The sequence below is a fragment of the Carlito syrichta genome, unplaced genomic scaffold, assembly GCF_000164805.1.
Source record: "Carlito syrichta isolate Samal-C Ts95f unplaced genomic scaffold, Tarsius_syrichta-2.0.1 Scaffold297143, whole genome shotgun sequence".
Classification (NCBI taxonomy): domain Eukaryota; kingdom Metazoa; phylum Chordata; class Mammalia; order Primates; family Tarsiidae; genus Carlito; species Carlito syrichta.
Genome location: NW_007241239.1, coordinates 34691 through 52952, shown reverse-complemented (window position 1 = coordinate 52952; position 18262 = coordinate 34691). Strand labels below are relative to the sequence as shown.

Sequence of the window (18262 nt, the reverse complement as noted above, 5' to 3'; positions counted from 1 at the left end):
TGTCTCGAACCCGCGGGCTCAGGCAATCCACTCACCTCAGCCTCCCAAAGGCGCGAGATTACAGGCTGAGCCACCGAGCCCGGTCCCTGTGGATTTTTAAAACTTAATATTTAGGCCAGGCATGGTGACTCACGCCTATAATCCCAGCACTTTACGAGGCCGAGATAAGAGGATTGCCTGAGATCATGAGTTCGAGATCAGCCTGGACAACTTGGCGAGACCTCATCTCTACAATAAATCAAAAAATTAGGCAGGTGCAGTGGTGCGTGCCTGTAGTTCCAGCTACTTGGAAAGCTGAGGTAGAAGAACTGCCTGAATCCAGGAGGTTGAGGCTGTGGTGGCTGTGAGCATGCCACTGCACTCTAGCCTGGGTGACAGAGTGAGACTACAACTCAAAAAAAAAATTAATATTTAACTCACTAAACTGTTACACATTTTTCCTTAAGTTTTAAGTCCATTTATAAAGCTAGCAAGTTTTGACTGGACACAGTGGCTTACCAAGGCGGTCAGGTTACAGTTTGGTTTTATAATTTAGGGACACAAGAATTGTTGGTAAAATTATAAATCTTTACATGGAAAGTATACATCAGTTAGCCTAAAAAGGCAAGACATCTCTAAACAGGTGTTTATAAGTCATAGGTGAGTTTTAAGGATTCTTTAGTTGGCTACTGGTTGAAAGAGTTAAGTTTTGTGGTCAGGCACAATGTTCACATCTATAATCCCAGCACTAGGGCAGGAGGATCATCTGAAGCTAGCAGTTCAAGACCAGCCTGGGCAAAATAGCGAGACTCCATCTCTACAAAAAATTTTAAAATTAGCCAGGCTTGGTGGCACATGCCTGTAAGTCCTAGCTACTCAGAAGACTGAGATGAGAGGATCACTAGAGCCCAGAAGTTCCAGGTTGCAGTGAGTTATGATTGCACCACTGCATTCCAGCCTTGGTAATGAAGGGAGACCTTGTTTCTAAAAAAAAAAAAGAAAGAAAAGAAAAGAATTAAGTTTTGTTATCAAAAGAGTTGAAGTCAGTACAAAAAAACCCTTCAATTAATATAAAGAGGTCTGCTATCTGTCATGTGATGCTATACTAGAGTCAGATTGAAAAGTATGCCACATTATACTGGATTAATTTTTTTTTTTTAAGTTGGGTGTGGTGGCACACACCTGCAGTTCCAGCTACTTGGAAGGCTGAGGCAGAAGAAAAGAAAATCTATTTAACTGTTTGTAGGACTTGACCTTTGCCTTGCATGACTTTGGATCTCATGTATAATTTGGTATCTTATTGTCACAGAGTCTGTTCTGTCAGTCTTATGATTTCTATTTTAATGTTAATGCTGGTCAGTTGTGCCCAAACTCCAAAAGGAGGGAATATAACAAGGTGTGTCCAACCTCCCTCCCTATCATGGCCAGGAATTTAGTTTTTAGGGTTTTTCTGGGGTCCCCTTGGCCAAGAGGGGGTCCATTCAGTTGGTTGAGGTGCTTAGGATTTTATTTTTAGTTTACACTTTTCAGTTGATTGAGACTGCATATCTATAAGAAATTTTGTCAGCCGGGCTCGGTGGCTTAGCCTGTAATCCCGCGCCTTTGGGAGGCTGAGGTGAGTGGATTGCCTGAGCCCGCGGGTTCGAGACCCGCCTGGGCAGTGAGACCTCATCTCTACAATAAATCAAAAAATCAGCTGGATGTGGTAGCGCGCGCCTGTAATTCCAGCTATTTGGAAGGCTGAGGTGGAAGGATCGCCAGAGCCCAGCAGGCGAGGCTGCGGTGGCCGGGAGCGGCCACTGCACTCCAGTCTGGGCGACCAAGTGAGACTCCAACTCAAAAAAAAAAAAAAGAAATTTTGTCTGGAATTTTCCAGTTCTGTAGCTTTTCAGGCTGATTTTTCTCAAGATCAGGAAGGATAAGTAAAACTACCTGTAATAGTTGCTAGGCCTATAGGAGCTCCAACTGTTTTCCCTCCAAATAGGATTATCTCTCAGCCCATATCCTTTAGACTTAAGTTATCCAGGTCAGTATCTAGATTTTTCTTTTCCTCATTGAAGCCTGCAGCCCCCACTTCAACATTGCTTCAATTTACTTTTGTCTTGCTCTCTTAAACCTACTGGTTTATCCATGTCTCTCAATGGTTTGTCTGATCAGTAATCATATCCCAAAAGTCATGCCAATAGAAACTATATACAAGGTTTTTTGTTTATTTATTTATTTTTGAGTTGGACTCTCAGTCTGTCACCCAGGGTTGGAATGCAGTGGCACACTCACAGCCACCCCAGAGTTGACCTGCTGGGCTCCAGTGACCCACCTCAGCCTTACAAGTAGCCAGAACTACAGGCCCGTGCTACCACACTCGGCCAATTTTTTTTTTTAATTGTAGAGACAAGGTCTCCCAAGTTGCCTGAGCTGGTCTTGAACCCACGGGCTCAGGAAATCCACTCACCTTGGCCTTGTATGTTTATTTTTGAGTTGGAGTCTCACTCTGTCACCTGGGCTGGAGTGCAGTGGCATGCTTATGGCCACCACAGTCTCAACCTTCAGGGCTCAGGCGACCTTCAGCCTCAGCCTTTGAAGTAGCTGGAACTACAGGCGCATGCCATCAAGCCTAGCCAAATTTTTAAAAATTTATTGTAGAGATGAGTTGCTCAGGCTGGTCTCTAGCCCCTGGAATTAGGCAATCCTCTCACCTCTGCCTCCCAAAGTTCTGGGATTATAGGCATGAGCCACCACGCCCGGCCTATTATTATTTTTTAAGCCTACAGCACCCAGTATTTCCCATTTACTATTGATACTTGCAGGTAAGAACAGCAGGGCTTATAAATTGTTTTGCTAACCTACCTGCCCATGCACAATAGAACCTGTGATCTGAGCAGGCGGAATGCCATCTGTTCAGCTAAGAAAGAATTCCTGTTCATGTTGTACAGATAGGTAGATAGATGATAGGTAAGACAGAGAAATAGATATTAGCAATATGAATACACTCTCCTTTTTTAATATCCCTATTTCTGTTCCTGTTATGAATGCTTTCTTTCTATTTCCAGTAAGTTGCTAGGGGGTGGAATTGAAAGCATGGCAATCACGGAAGCTTTTGGAGGTAGGTAGAACCTCACTATTTTGTTATATGAAAAATACACATATATCTGTATACATATATCTACATGTATATACACACATAATTAAACAACAGTAAATTATATCTATCTTGGAACTTAAGATGAAATCTCAATTATTGTAATACAGGATCATTTTGGACTGCAATAAAAATATATACAAACATTAACTGATGGGTCTTATTGGTACTTTTCATCCTTTTGTGATTCCTATACAAGGAATTTAATGTTTTCCCCTTATTCCTTTGAACAGTATAACTGAATAATGAGTCTGACTTTATTTCTAGGCAATAAATGTTCCAGAACACAAAGATTAAATTCTTTCTTTCCTCATTATTCCAATATTTGCAGTTCTTGGGGAAATCTGTTTTTGTTTGTTTTTCTGTTGACTTGGGGAACTAAAACTGGTTTACATCATTTCTGTTGATTCAGTCTTAGTGGCTTACCTTCTTGTGTATTTATTGGTATTTGTGAGCTTATTGCTTGATTTTAATATATGGGAGTTCAGTATACCTAAATTGGTAAGTAGGAAAGTTTTCCTCCAGAGAGAATTTGCTTCTATTGGTAGCTAAGGGATGCCACCAATTTGAGACTACTTCAGCTCCCCTTGAGGACCTCAGTTCATCAGGAAAGCCACAAACTTTCTGTGGTAGGGTTTTTGTTTGTTTGTTTGTTTGTTTTTGTTTTTTTGAGCTGGAGTCTCACTCTGTCACCCAGGCTGGAGTGCAGTAGTGGCATGCTCACAGCTGCTGGGCTCAGGCGATCCTTCCACCTCAGCCTTCCAAGTAACTGGAACTACAAGCATGCACCACCATGCCGTGCAAATTATTTTATTTATTGTAGAGATGAGGTCTTGCCAAGTTACTCAGGCTGGTTGTAGTAGGATCTTAAACTTTCATTTATATAACTATTTCTTTCTTTTTTTTTTTTGAGTCGGAGTCTCGCTCAGTCGTCCAGACTGTAGTGCAGTAGCACACTCACGGCCACCCCAGCGTCAACCTGCTGGACTCTGGTGATCCTTCCGCCCCAGCCTTCCAAGTAATTGGAACTACAGGCATGTGCTACCATGCCCAGCTAATTTTTTATTTATTGTAGAGACGAGGTCTTGCCAAGTTGCCCCAGGTGGGTCTTGAACCTGTGGGCTCAGGCAATTCACTTGCCTCAGCCTCCCAAAGTGCTGGGAATACAGGCTGAGCCACCGAGCCCAGCCTTATATAACTATTTCTAAGATGATTTGATTTAAATTAATTTTTATCTAAAGGAGAGTTTTTTGAAAAAAAAAAACATTAAAATTATTTTTACTATTGGAATTCACACATACAAAATTCATTTGTGACCCACGAGGTGCTTTATGAGTGTGATTTTACAGTTGGAAAAGAGTAATATATCTGAGGCCATGTTTTATTCCTTATGAAAAGATCTAACTATGCATGTTTTTTATTATCTTTTCTCTATTTCACAGAATTTCGTACCGGAAAAACCCAGCTCTCTCATACCCTCTGTGGTAGGGATTCATAACAACAATAATAAGAATGATTATAGCTATTACTTACTAAACATCTACTATGTGCCTGGTACTTTAAATAATCTCTTGTAATCTGAGAAAATTTGCAAGGATGCTAAAACTCAAGGATATTAAGTAAATTACTCATGGTTACATAGCTCGTGTTTGAATGTGTGATGGTTGAGCTGATGCTGTATATGCTGCACTGTGAACACCTAAATGGAAAGAGGGAGAAGGTAAATGGGTATATGAGTGTGTTGGTGAGAAAAGGGGTCCACTGTCTCAATTTTTGCCATTCTATCTTTTCTAAATTTTTTTTTTTGCAAGAATGATACAAAATCTATTGAGGCCTAGACCTACTTTCCATGAAATAAGGCTGGCCTTCAGAGATACTTAAAAACACATTTAAAAAAAAAAAGGCAAAGATACCTCCTTGTTTACAAAGATACTATTGGGGTTGGGCGCAGTGGCTCATGCCTGTAATTCCAGTACTTTGGGAGGCCGAGGCCAGAGGCTTGCCTGAGCCCCATAGTTCAAGACCAGCCTGGGCAACTTGGTGAGACCTCTTCTCTACAACAAATCAAAAAATTAGCCGGGCGTGGTAGTGTGTGCCTGTAGTTCCGGCTACATGGAAGGTTGAGGCAGAAGGATCACCTGAGCCCAGTGGTTGAGACTGCAGTGGATGAGGATGCCACTGCACTCCAGCCTGGGTGACAGAGTAAGACTCCAACTCAAAAAAAAAAAAAAAAACAAGAACAACAACAAAGATACTATCGGGCATGTATTTGAATGAAATAGAAGGAGCAAGCCGGGCTCAGTGGCTAAGCCTGTAATCCCGCACCTTTGGGAGGCTGAGGTGAGTGGATTGCCTGAGCCCGCAGGTTCGAGACCCGCGTGGCCAACTTGGTGAGATCTCATCTCTACAATAAATCAAAAATTAGCTGGGCATGGTAGCGCGCGCTTGTAGTTCCAGCTACTCGGAAGGCTGAAGCAGAAGGATCGCTGGAGCCCAGCAGGTCGAGGTTGCGGTGGCCGGGAGCGGCCACTGCACCCCAGTCGGGTGACAGAGTGAGACTCCAACTCAAAAAAAAAAAAGAAATAGAAGGAGCTTGGCAAAGTGGTTAACAAGGGTGTTCTGGACTCAAAACGCCTGACTCCAGTCTTAGCTCTACCATTAATAGCTGTGTGACCTTGGGCAAGTTACTTCACCTCTATAATTTTCCCCATCAATAAAATAGAAATAATGATAGTGCCAAGTCTTAGGATTGTTTTGAAAAGTAATTGAGGCTGAGGTGAGTGGATTGCCTGAGCCCACTGGTTCAAGACCCACCTGGGCGGTGAGACTTCATCTCTACAATAAATAAAAAAATCAGCCAGGCGTGGTAGCGCATGCCTGTAATTCCGGCTACTTGGAAGGCTGAGGCGGAAGGATCGCCGGAGCCCAGCAGGTCGAGGCTGCGGTGGCAGGGAGCGGCCACTGCACTCCAGTCTGGGCGACAGAGTGAGGACTCCAACTCAAAAAAAAAAGAAAAAGAAAAGTAAATGAAATAATGCATGTACGTGGTACAAAGTAGCTCATTACTGTTAACGATTATAATACTTCTACATACAAAGTAAATGCATTTTTTAAATTTCACTTACATTAATTGAAAGGAAACAAATGAGTTAGATAGTATAAATTATATTTGTAATATAATTACAAATTTTCTTTTTTTCTTTTCCCTACCCCTTGATTATTTCTTTTCTTTTTTTTTTTTTTTTTGAGTTGGAGTCTCACTCTGCCCAGACTGGAGTGCAGTGGCACGCTCCCGGCCACCACAGCCTCCACCTGCTGGACTCCGGCAATCCTTCCGCCTCAGCCTTCCAAGTAGCTGGAACTACCACACCTGGCTAATTTTTTTTTTAATTTTATTGTAGAGATGAAGTCTCGCCAAGTTGCCCAGGCGGGTCTCGAACCCGCGGGCTCAGGCAATCCACTCACCTCAGCCTCCCAAAGAGCGGGATTACAGGCTGAGCCACCAAGCCCGGCTGATTATTTCTTATAGAAAGAAAGTTAGCAATCTTAAATTCTACCTCCATTCTTTGGGAGAACTAACCTTCATAACTATCTCCCATTGTGAGAAATATTGAAATTCTTTGTTGAATTATGGCTATGCTAGCAGAATACTTCTAATTTCATCACTGGCTAAGTAATGTGAAAATATAACATGATGTTTAGAAACTAAGGGATCATGACTCTGCTAAATTTACTACAGAGTTGCCATCAGTATAAATCCCATGTTTATTTATATATTCATTTGTACAAAGTTTATGCATTCCTAATTAATATTAATTTTTTTATTGCTTCCTAGTGACAGCTCAACTTCCAGGAGCTGGTGGCTACCCCGGAGGAAAGATTATCTTCATTGATACAGAAAATACTTTGTAACCCTTTTACTTAAGTGCTAACATAGTAATGTGATACAGTAATGTAACTACAAAAGAGAGTTAAAAATACATTATTTTTGTAATCATTTTATAAACTAGCAATAATGAGAAAAGTTACGGGGAAAACAATTTCTGGTCAAGTTCTCAAATAACTTTTTATTTAATAAAGTTTCACTTCTCCACATGAGTTTGTTATAAAACTAACAAAATGAATACATGAGAGGATATATTTTATTTATTTTTAATCCTCTTACTTCTCCAAAGATGTTGCCTAATAGTAAGATTATTGGCTGGACATAGTGGCTCACTTCTGTAATTCCAGCGCTTTGGGAGGCTGAAGCACGAGGATCACTTGATGCCAGGAATTCAAATTTGGGCAATATAGTAAGACTCCATCTCTACAAAAATAACTTAAAATTTAGCCAGGCGTGATGACACTTGCCTGTAGTCCCAGCTACTCAGTAGGCTAAGGTAGGTGGATCGCTTAAACTAGGAGGTTGAGGTTGCAGTGAGCTATGATCACACCACTGCACTACAGCCCGCATGACCGAGACTCTCTCTAAAAAAAAAAAAAAAAAAAAAAAAAAAAAAACCAAGTGTGTTGGCTCATGTCTGTAATCCCCAGGACTTTTGGAGACTGAGGCAAGAGAGTTGCTTGCTGGAGCCCAGAGGTTCAAGACCAGCCTGGGCAACTTGGCGAAACCGAAACCTTGTTTCTACAATAAATCAAAAAATTTCAGTCTGCCCCTGAAAAATCTCTCTTTCTCTGTGTGAAACATTACTGACTATTCTTTTCTTCTTGAAACTTTCCTTTTGCTTGACTTTTCCGGATTTCCTTTTACTTCCTCTATTTCTGTGGGTTCCTCATTTTAGTCTTCTTCCTAAATATAGGCACACCCTAAAGTTATATTCTTTGTTCTCTTCTCTTATTTCTTTGTAAGTTCTCTTTCCTCCTTGGTTACTTCATCCTTATCTTTGGCCCTACCTCTTTCCCAATCTGAATCTAAAAATTCTGACTACCATCCGGATATCCTCCTATACCTCACATCTAACACATTAAAATGAAACATCACCTTTTCTCTGAAACATGATCTTCCCAGTTCTATCATTAGCATCATTATTATCCCAGAATCTAGATAAAAAACCTGAAAGTGGTTTTTCAAATCTCTCTTTCCTTGTCTACCAAATATGGTCAAGTCCTATCAATTTTCCTCTCTAGTATTTCTTGTACTTTTCTTTTTATTCCTGTTGCTTCCAACTAAATCAATTTCTCATCACTTCCTAGCAAAACCCTTCATGTCTAATACCCCGGTTATCTTTCTTCTTTCTTTTCTTTCTTTCTTTCTGTTTTTTTTTTTTGAGTTGGAGTCTCACTGTCACCCAGGCTGGAGTGCAGTGGCACACTCACTGCCGTTGTGGCCTTGACTTGCTGGGCTCAGGTGATGCTTCTGCCTCAGCCTTCCAAGTAGCTGGAACTACAGGCATGTACCACCACACCCAGCTAATTTTTTGATTTATTGTAAAGACAAGGTCTCACCAAGTTGCCCAGGCTGGTCTCAAACCCTGGGCTCAGACAATACTCTTGTCTCAGCCTCCCAAAGTGCTGGAATCACAGGCTTCAGCCACTACACCCAGCCACCTTTCTGAACTTCTATTCTGAAATATCTAACGCTTTAATTAAACTGCAATTCTTTCTATTACCCAAACAGGCTCTGCCCGTTTTTCCTTCTTTGCTTTTGCTTCTTTCATACCTTTCTTTTATTTGAGACCATGACTCTGAGTGAGTCAATAATCTTCTTTTTTTTTTTTTTTTTTTAGTTGGATTCACACTCTACTGCACAAGCTCAAGTGCAGTGGCACATTCACAGCCACCGCAGCTTTGACTTCCTGGGCTCACGTAATCCTTCCGCCTCAGTGTTCCAAGTAGCTGGAACTACAGGTGCATGCTACCACGCCCGACTAATTTTTTTTTTTTTTTTTTTTGAGTTGGAGTCTCACTCAGTTGCCCAGACTGGAGTGCAATGGCCACTCCCGGCCACCGCAGCCTCGACCTGCTGGGCTCCGGCGATTCTTCTGCCTCAGCCTTCCGAGTAGCCAGAATTACAGGCATGCGCTACCACACCCGGCTGATTTTTAGATTTATGGTAGAGATGAGGTCTCGTTGCCCAGGCAGGTCTCGAACCCGCCGGCTCAGGCAATCTACTCACCTCAGCCTCCCAAAGGCGCGGGATTACAGGCTGAGCCACCGAGCCCGGCCCGACTAATTTTTTGATTTATTGTAGAGATGAGGTCTCGCCAAGTTGCCCAGGTTGTTCTCGAAACCGTGGGCTCAGGCAATCCCCTCACCTCGGCCTCCCAAAATGCTGGGATTACAATCTTGCACCACTGCGACCAACCAGACATTTGTTTTTGGTTTTTTTTGGAGTCTCACTCTGTCACCAGTCTGGAGGGCAGTGGCACATGCTCCCAGCCACCTCAGCCTCAACCTGCTGGGCTCAGGCGATCCTTCCACCTCAGCCTTCCAATAGCTGGAACTACAGGAACGCATCACCATGCCAGGCTAATTTTTTTTTAACTTATTGTAGAGATGAGGTATTGCCGAGTTGCTCAGTCGGGTCTTGAACCTGTGGGCTCAGACCATCCTCTCACCTCGGCCTCCCAAAGTGTTGGGATTATAGGCATGAGCCACTGTGCCCAGCTGAAATTTTTTTTTTTTTTTTTTTTTTTTTTTGAGTTGGAGTCTCACTCTGTCGCTCAGACTGGAGTGCAATGGCCGCTCCTGGCCACCGCACCCTCGACCTGCTGGGCTCCGGCGATCCTTCCATCTCAGCCTTCCGAGTAGCTGGAACTACAGGCGCGCGCTACCACACCCGGTTAATTTTTTGATTTATCGTAGAGATGAGGTCTTGCCAAGGCTGAGGCAGGAGGCAGGAGGATTGCCTGAGCCCAGTAGGTCGAGGCTGTGATGGCTGTGAGCGTGCCACTGCACTCCAGCCTGAGTAACAGTGAGACTCTGACTCAAAAACAAAACAAAACAAAAAAAGATTTTTGTTTATTCGTTATGATTTATTTAATCTCAAATCTTATTCTTTCCTGTATGTTTGTTTTGCTGTAATGCCAACTCAAGTACTTCCTTCAGAAAGGCAATCCAAGTGGTAAACTTTGGGCTCCAATATGTCTGAAAATGCCTTTACTTTGTTTTCATTCTTGAATGTTATTTTGGCTGGTCATAGAGAAATTTGCATGTTGTATTTCTATCCTATGGGATATTTGCTCCCTCTATTGCCATCTCACAATCTTTCTGAATCATACTAATCCTTTAAGACTCTCATTTCAAGGCTTGCTTTTTCTAATCTTCTCTAATTACTCAATTTAGAAAACTTTGTCTTTCTCAATCTATTATAGAATGTACTTCTAAAATACTCATGTAAAAGAAAATGACCAGAGAACTTGCAGAAGTCTTTATTCGGAAATGCTAGGCATAAGAAGACTCTCATGGAGCCTTCTAACTTAGGGAAGAAGGGTGGGTGTTGTATAGTGCTTTAGCAAGGAGCCTCAACTGGAATTTGGCTAGTTTCAGAAATAGTTGATGAGGCCGGGCTCGGTGGCTCAGCCTATAATCCCAGCACTTTGGGAGGCCAAGGCGAGTGGATTGCCTGAGCCCATGGGTTCGAGAGCAGCCCAGGCAACTTGGTGAGACCTTGCAAGGCCAGGCATGGTAGCATGTGCCTGTAGTTCCGGCTACTTGGAAGGCTAAGGTGGAAGGATGGCCAGGGCCTAGCAAGTAGACGCTGGAGTGTCTGTGAGTGTGCCACTGCAACGGAGTAAGACTCCAACTCAAAAAAAAAAAAAATAGTTTATGAAAGATGATTCTTTGAGAGGGAGAAGTCATACTTGCAGATGAGCAGCCACAGTTTGGGCAATTTGGATTTTACCAAGAGCAATACAGAGAAATAGTTAGGAGCTAAGTCATATGTAAGGGAGAGGCTGAGTGGGGTAGGAGGTAAGTTAGGAGCTAAGTCATATGTAAGAGAGAACAGCTGGGTGGGGGTAGGAGGTACTGTGGCAAGGGCCACCTTCAGATGTTCTTTCTTTAGGTGTTTCTTGCACTTATAGTGATGTCCCTTGAGTCTTCTTTTTATAAGTTCGTATCTTATCTCCTTAATTATGTGTTAAACTTGCCAAGGGCATGGCCAGGGTGATGGCTCATGCCTGTAATTCCAGCACTTTGGGAGGTCAAGGCGAGAGGATTGCCTGAGCCCACAGGTTCAAGACCATCCTGAGCAACATGGCGAGACATCATCTCTATGTTAAGTTAAAAAAATTAGTTAGACGTGGTGGTGCGTGCCTGTAATTCCAGCTACTTGGAAGGCTGAGGCAGAAAGATCACCTGAACCCAGCAGGTCGAGGCTGCGGTGGCCATGAGCATGCCACTGTGGCTCCAGCCTGGGCGACTAAGACGCTGACTCAAATAAATATATAAGCAAATAAATAAATTAAATAAACTTACTTGTAGCATGCACCTGTAGTTCCAGCTACTTGGAAGGCTGAGGTGGAAGGATCGCCAGAGCCCAACAGGTCAAGGCTGTGGTGGCCGGGAGCGGCCACTGCACTCCAGTCTGGGTGATTGAGTGAGACTCCAACTCAAAAAAAAAAAAAAGAGAGTTCAAAAAAACAAAAAAATTAAAAAATAAACTTACTTATGGCATATATTGTTTTATGACTTTTTATATTCTCCATAATGCTTTGCCTTAGTAATTGGTTAGCATAGTAATCAATTTCATGTGGTAATCAGTTAACAATATTTGTAGATTGATTTGAACTTCCCTTCAGTGTAAACCCAATTTTACACCCCTGGTCACATGGTGTCAGGGTTTTGTAGAAACTGACATGGTGAAAAAGATTTTTATTGCCATTTTCAATTCCCTGTCTTCCTTGACTTGTCCACAAAAACATTTACTAGGTATACTCAATAGCAGTAAAAGATTTTAGTCGCTGTCGCTGAAGCTCTAAAGAACATATATAATACATTACAATATAGATGACTTGGAAATCCTAAACACAATTCAATTCAACATTTATTGAATTACTTGCAAGTGTTACAAATAAGATTATAAATAATCCTTGCTTTACAACTATAGTATGATCAGTGCTATATAAACAATATAAATACAGTGAAATGAGACCATAAACATGCATTTCATTTTAGCCTTTCTTTTTTTTTTTGAGTTGGAGTCTCTGTTGTTCATGCTGGAATGCAATGGCACGCTCACAGCCAATGCAGCCTTGACCAGCTGGGAACAGGTAATCTTTCTGTCTCAGCCTTCCAAGTAGCTGGAACTTCAGGCACGCACCACCATGCTCAGCTAATTTTTTTTATTTATTGTAGACATGAGGTCTCACCAGGTTGTCCAGACTAGTCTCCAACCCATGGGCTCAGGCAATCCTCTCACCTCGGCCTCCCAAAGTGCTGTGATTATAGGGGTGAGCCACTGCCCCTGGCCTAAGAATTTATAATTTAAATTTATTACTGCCTTACTATTTCTAGGACCATTACCACTACCTAAAGTAAGTGGAGGCATTTGTGAAAAATAAAATCTGGTATACACTTTAAGTAATTATTAGCACCCTCCAGAATTTGTCCTCTGTTCACTTGATTACTTAAGATACTTTGTTTTGAAGTTGTCTAAAGTTATTTTGGAATTGATTTATTGAATCCTTAATCTTGACATACTCCAGTCGTCCAGATCGCCTTCGGGACATTGCTGATCGCTTCAATGTAGATCATAATGCAGTGCTGGACAATGTACTTTATGCGCGTGCATATACTAGTAAGAGCTCCATGTGGTTGGATGCTTGGGTCAATGTAAGATTGGCAACTGATTTACTATTTGAAAGACATATATATATATATATTTTTTTTTTTTTTTTTTTTGAGTGGGGTGTCACTCTGTCACCCAGGCTGGAGCGCAGTGGCATGATCATGATGATCATGGCTCACGGCAGCCTCGACCTCCTGGGCTCAGACAATCTTTCCACCTCAGCATCCTGAGTAGCTAGGGCTACAGGTGTATGCCACCATGCCCAGCTAGCTTTCTGACTTTTTTTTTTTTTTTTGAGTTGGAGTCTCACTCTGTCGCCCAGACTGGAGTGCAGTTGCCGCTCCCGGCCACCGCAGCCTCGACCTGCTGGGCTCCGGCAATCCTTCCACCTCAGCCTTCCAGCTTTCTGACTTTTTATAGAGATGAGATTTCACTGTGTTGCCCAGGTTGGTCTCAGACTCCTGGACTCAAGCAATCCGCCTGTCTCAGCCTTCCAAAGTGCTATGATTACATATGTGAGCCACTGCACCCAGTCAGAAGATACATTTTGACACTGTTCTTTTCTTTATTTTACTTTTCTTGAACTTAATTTAGTCAGTCCATAAAAGATAAAGTCTGGTAAGTCCTTATAAAATAAAATGCCCTTAAATTATTTCTTAGCCGGGCTCGGTGGCTCAGCCTGTAATCCCGCACTTTGGGAGGCTGAGGTGAGTGGATTGCCTGAGCCCGCGGGTTCGAGACCACCTGGACAACTTGGCGAGACCTCATCTCTACAATAAATAAAAAAAAATTAGCTGGGTGTGGTAGCTCAAGCCTGTAGTTCCAGCTACTTGGAAGGCTGAGGCGGAAGGATCCCCGAAGCCCAGCAGGTCAAAAAAAAAATTATTTCTTATTCTTTGTCTTTGAAATGCAGAGTAACATTATTTTTTGGATAATGTAGCATTGGGAACGTATGCTAAAGCAGAATATGCAATCATATTTAATAAAATCATAAATCAGAGACTCCTTCAAGGACTATCTTTTACCTGGTCCCCAAGGACATGAATAATCTTAGCCTCTGTTTTTTCTAACTTTTCTAACATTTTCTTACTGCATTTCCCACCAGGTGAACATCAGATGGAGCTGCTTGATTATGTAGCTGCAAAGTTCCATGAAGAAGCTGGCATCTTCAAGTTATTGGTACAAGTTTTAATTATGTTCCCACAGAGCTATTTAACATATATTTTCTTCTACTGATCTCTATTCAGATTAACTTCTTCCTTCCATTTCCAAATGTGTATTTATTTTTATGTTTATTATGTGCAGATCATTGATTCAATAATGGCACTTTTTCGAGTGGATTTCAGTGGGCGTGGAGAGTTGGCTGAACGGCAGCAAAAACTAGCCCAGATGTTGTCACGACTTCAAAAAATCTCAGAAGGTATATCTTTAAAATATACTGGCAACATCAGAATGGCATCTGTGACTATGTTTGCTAAGTATGCTTTACAGAGAGACTCAGAATAATGTCAGGGGGCAATACTCTTTTTTTTCTTTTTTTTGAGTTGGAGCCTCACTCTGTCACCCAGACTGTAGTGCAGTGGCATGCTACCAGCCACCACAGCCTCGACCTGCTGGATTCTGGCGATCCTTCCACTTCAGACTTCCAGGTAGCTGGAACTATAAGCGCACGCTACCATGCCCGGCTAATTTTTGATTTATTGTAGATGTGAGGTCTCCCCCAGTTTCCCGGGTGGGTCTCAAACCTGGGGGCTCAGGTAATCCACTCGCCTCGGCCTCCTAAAGTGCTGGGATTACAGGCTAAGCTACCAAGCCCGGCCTACTCTTTTAAAAAATAAAATTATGACTCGAGTAGCAGCAGTGTGTCAGGGGCTACAGAGGAGGAGAAAGAGAAGCAGAAAATAAATAAATAAATAAATAAATAAAATCACAGGTTGGGCACGGTGGCTCACACCTATAATCCTAGCTCTTTGGGAGGCTGAGGTGAGAAGATTGCCTGAGCCCACGGGTTTGAGAACAGCCTGGGCCACTTGGTGAGACCTCATCTCTACAATAAAAAATTAGCTGGGCATGGTGGCGCATACCTGTATTTTCAGTTACTTGGAAGGCTGAGGAGGAAGGATAGCCTGAGGCTAGTAGATCGAGGCTGTGAGCATGTGTGCCACTGCACTCCAGCCTGGGTGAGGGAGTGAGACTCCAACTCAAAAAAAAAAAAATTTTATAATATAATATTTCTAAACTCTGAAATCTAAACAAAGGAATTTTTATATTTATATTTCTCTTCTCACATGTTTCTTAATTTTGTCTCTTTTCTTTAAATGAACATGTATTTTACTAACTGTAATGGCACTGGTGGATGACACTAACTAACATGTATTTTACTAACTGTAATGGCACTGGTGGATATTAGTGTTGTGTATGAAAGACATACATTATTTTCCTGCCCTACAAAAGGGGATTGTACAGGGAGTGACACAAGCAGCCCCAGCAGTAACTACAGTTAATTTTATTTCTTGATGCAGAATATAATGTGGCTGTTTTTGTGACCAATCAGATGACTGCTGATCCAGGAGCAACTATGACGTAAGCCCCAAAGTTCTGCTTTTGTATTTCACAGAGGTTAATATCACAAGAATTAGAGTGTAGCATAAAAAAGAATGTCAAAATAATCAGTTCTTACATGGGCACAAAAATATCACAAATCTGCTGGGTTTGGTGGCTCAAACCTGTAATCCCAGCACTTGGGAAACTAAGACTAGAGGATTGCCTAAGTCCAGGGGTCTGAGACCAGCCTAGGCAACTTGGTGAGACCTCATCTCTACAATAAATCAAAAAATTAGGCCAGGCTCGGTGGCTCAGCCTGTAATCCCAGCACTTTGGGAGGCCGAGGTGAGTGGATTGCCTGAGCCCGTGAATTCGAGACCCGCCTGGGCAACCTGATGAGACCTCATCTCTACAATAAATAAAAAAAAATTAGTCGGGCGTGGTAGCGCGCACCTGTAGTTCCAGCTACTTGGAAGGCTGAGGCGAAAGGATCGCCGGAACCCAGCAGGTCGAGGCTGCGGTGACCGCTGGCCACTACACTCCAGTCTGAGTGACAGAGTGAGACTCCAACTCAAAAAAAAAAAAAAAAAAATAGATCCCGGGCAAACTCCTTGGGTCCCCTCTCACTGTGGGAGCTTTTCTGTCAAAAGAAAAGAAAGAAAGAAATAGATCCCAAGGAAATAAAAACATATATTCCAGATACATGAATGGCTAGTATTGTACGAATAAACTATTAGCATAAAAACAAAAACAGCAGACTTACTACAGTATATACTTGAGATATGTATAAGAAACCCTATGAGCAAAGACTCCTGTGTGAAGAAAAAGAATTTCAGGGTGGAAAGTCGGACTCTGGGCGTCATGTACTACAAGTTTAGTGATTTCATGCAGAAGTTGGTGGGAGCGTGGGTTTCTGAGGCTTATAGCCTGCAGGGATTAAAGCCCATGGTTTCTACAGAAGTACCACCTATCATATTTGCCACACCCACTAAACTGGCCTCTGAGTTCACTGTGTATGATTATGCTGGGAAAAAAAAGTTGTTCAGGCTGGTCTCGGACCCCTGGACTCAGACAATCCTCTTGCCTTGGCCTCCCAAAGTGCTGGGATTATAGGTTTGAGCCACTGTGTGAAACTGACACTGACATTTTTGAAGAGCACAAGCCAACTGTCTTGCTGTCCCTCAATTTGAAGTTGATCTTTTTCATTATTTAAAATCTCTAACACTTTTGGCAAGAAAACTACATATACTATACCATTCTCAGTATATCATATCAGGAGGCACATGATGGCAGTTTGTCCCATTATTAGTGATATTAAATTTGATCGTATGATTAAGATAATAGTCACAAGATTTATCTGTTGTAAAAGAGAATTACAAAAATTCCCTTTGGTAATTAATAAGTAATTTGTGGAGTGATACTTTGAGATTGCATAAATATCTTGCTCTGCAATAAGATTTTACCCATTGCTGGACACAGTGGCTCACACCTGTAATCCCAGCACTTTAGGAGGTAGAGGCAAGAGAATTGCCTGAGCCCACAGGTTCAAGTCCAGTCTGGGCAACATGGTGAGACCCTGTCTCTACAATAAATAAAAATATTAGCCAGGCTCGGTGGCTCAGCCTGTAATCCCACGCTTTGGGAGGCTGAAGTGAGTGGATTTCCTGAGCCCGCAGATTCGACACCCACCTGGACAACTTGGCAAGACCTCATCTCTACAATAAATAAAAAAATTAGCCGGGTGTGGTAGCACGCGCCTGTAGTTCCAGCTACTTGGAAGGCTGAGGCGGAAGGATCGCCAGAGCCCAGCAGGTCGAGGCTGCGGTGGCCGGGAGCGGCCACTGCAATCCAGTCTGGGCGACAGAGTGAGACTCCAACTCAAAAAATAAATAAATAAATAAGTAAATATATGTGTATGTATATACATATATATATATATCGTAGAAGATATTCTATATGCTAATATAAAGTCTATAAATTGTACTGAAATGAATGTGTCTCTCTCAAGGCATTTTCTAATCTTACCCTAGCAGTATTACTGCATCTTCTCCAATTTAATATACCTGTCACTTTTCTACTCTTATGTATATTTTCTGCTTAGTTATAAGAGATTCGAATATGAAAATATTAGCCATACAAACCTATTAATAACCAATTTAAAACATTGGGGAGGAGAAATCAATCATTTACTCATTCGATAATATTTATTGCAAATCTCCATAAAAAGATTCTGGGAATTCACCAGTGAACAAAAGAGAAAAAAAATCCTTGTCTCCATAAAGAAGAAAAATAATGTCCATTCAACTCAAAATTGTAGTCTTGGTATGTTACTCATTGTCTGTAGTAAAGTCCTTGAGTCATTAAGGCAGCTTTTTCTGTTTTATGGGATGTCCTTCATACACAGGACATGAAGTACTTCAGAAGGTGAATAATTTTAAACTGAAGAGAAATGGAAGATTTTTAAGACTCACTTTAAAAGGAGAAAATGACTCATTGGCTCAGAGGGAGGAAGTGGGTTGCATTCAAATAAAACAGTACAAATTAAAGAGCAACGTTCTTTCTTCAGGTGTGGGGAGGGAATATTGAAGAGGCCAAAACTGTCACTCTAGAGTTAGAAGGCAAAGGAAATTGGTGAAAATTAGGTCAGATAGAGGTCTTTTTCTTATATTTGTAGAAAAGTTGCAAAAAGAGTAAAATCATTTTGAATTAACTCCAATATGACAATGAAAGGAGGAATAGAGGAGTGACAGAAAGGAAATAATTGAAGAAGAAGTCAGAATGGGGAGGAGATTTTTGATATCAGCTAAACAGAGAGCTTGAGACAGTAATAAAGGCTATATATATATATATATATTTTTTTTTTTTTT

The 18262-nt window shown here is 41.8% G+C and overlaps 1 protein-coding gene across 1 annotated transcript in view; it reads left to right on the top strand.

Annotated features, from left to right (window-relative positions):
• The window catches only part of DMC1 (DNA meiotic recombinase 1), a 49299-nt gene that overhangs the window by 13629 nt on the left and 17408 nt on the right, over positions 1-18262 (top strand). Inside the window, exons 6-12 of the mRNA XM_008054615.1 lie at positions 3030-3082; positions 4561-4602; positions 6954-7026; positions 12769-12860; positions 13957-14030; positions 14157-14271; positions 15374-15434. Of these exons, the coding sequence (XP_008052806.1) occupies positions 3030-3082; positions 4561-4602; positions 6954-7026; positions 12769-12860; positions 13957-14030; positions 14157-14271; positions 15374-15434 (510 nt within the window). The remainder of the gene's footprint in view (positions 1-3029; positions 3083-4560; positions 4603-6953; positions 7027-12768; positions 12861-13956; positions 14031-14156; positions 14272-15373; positions 15435-18262) is intronic.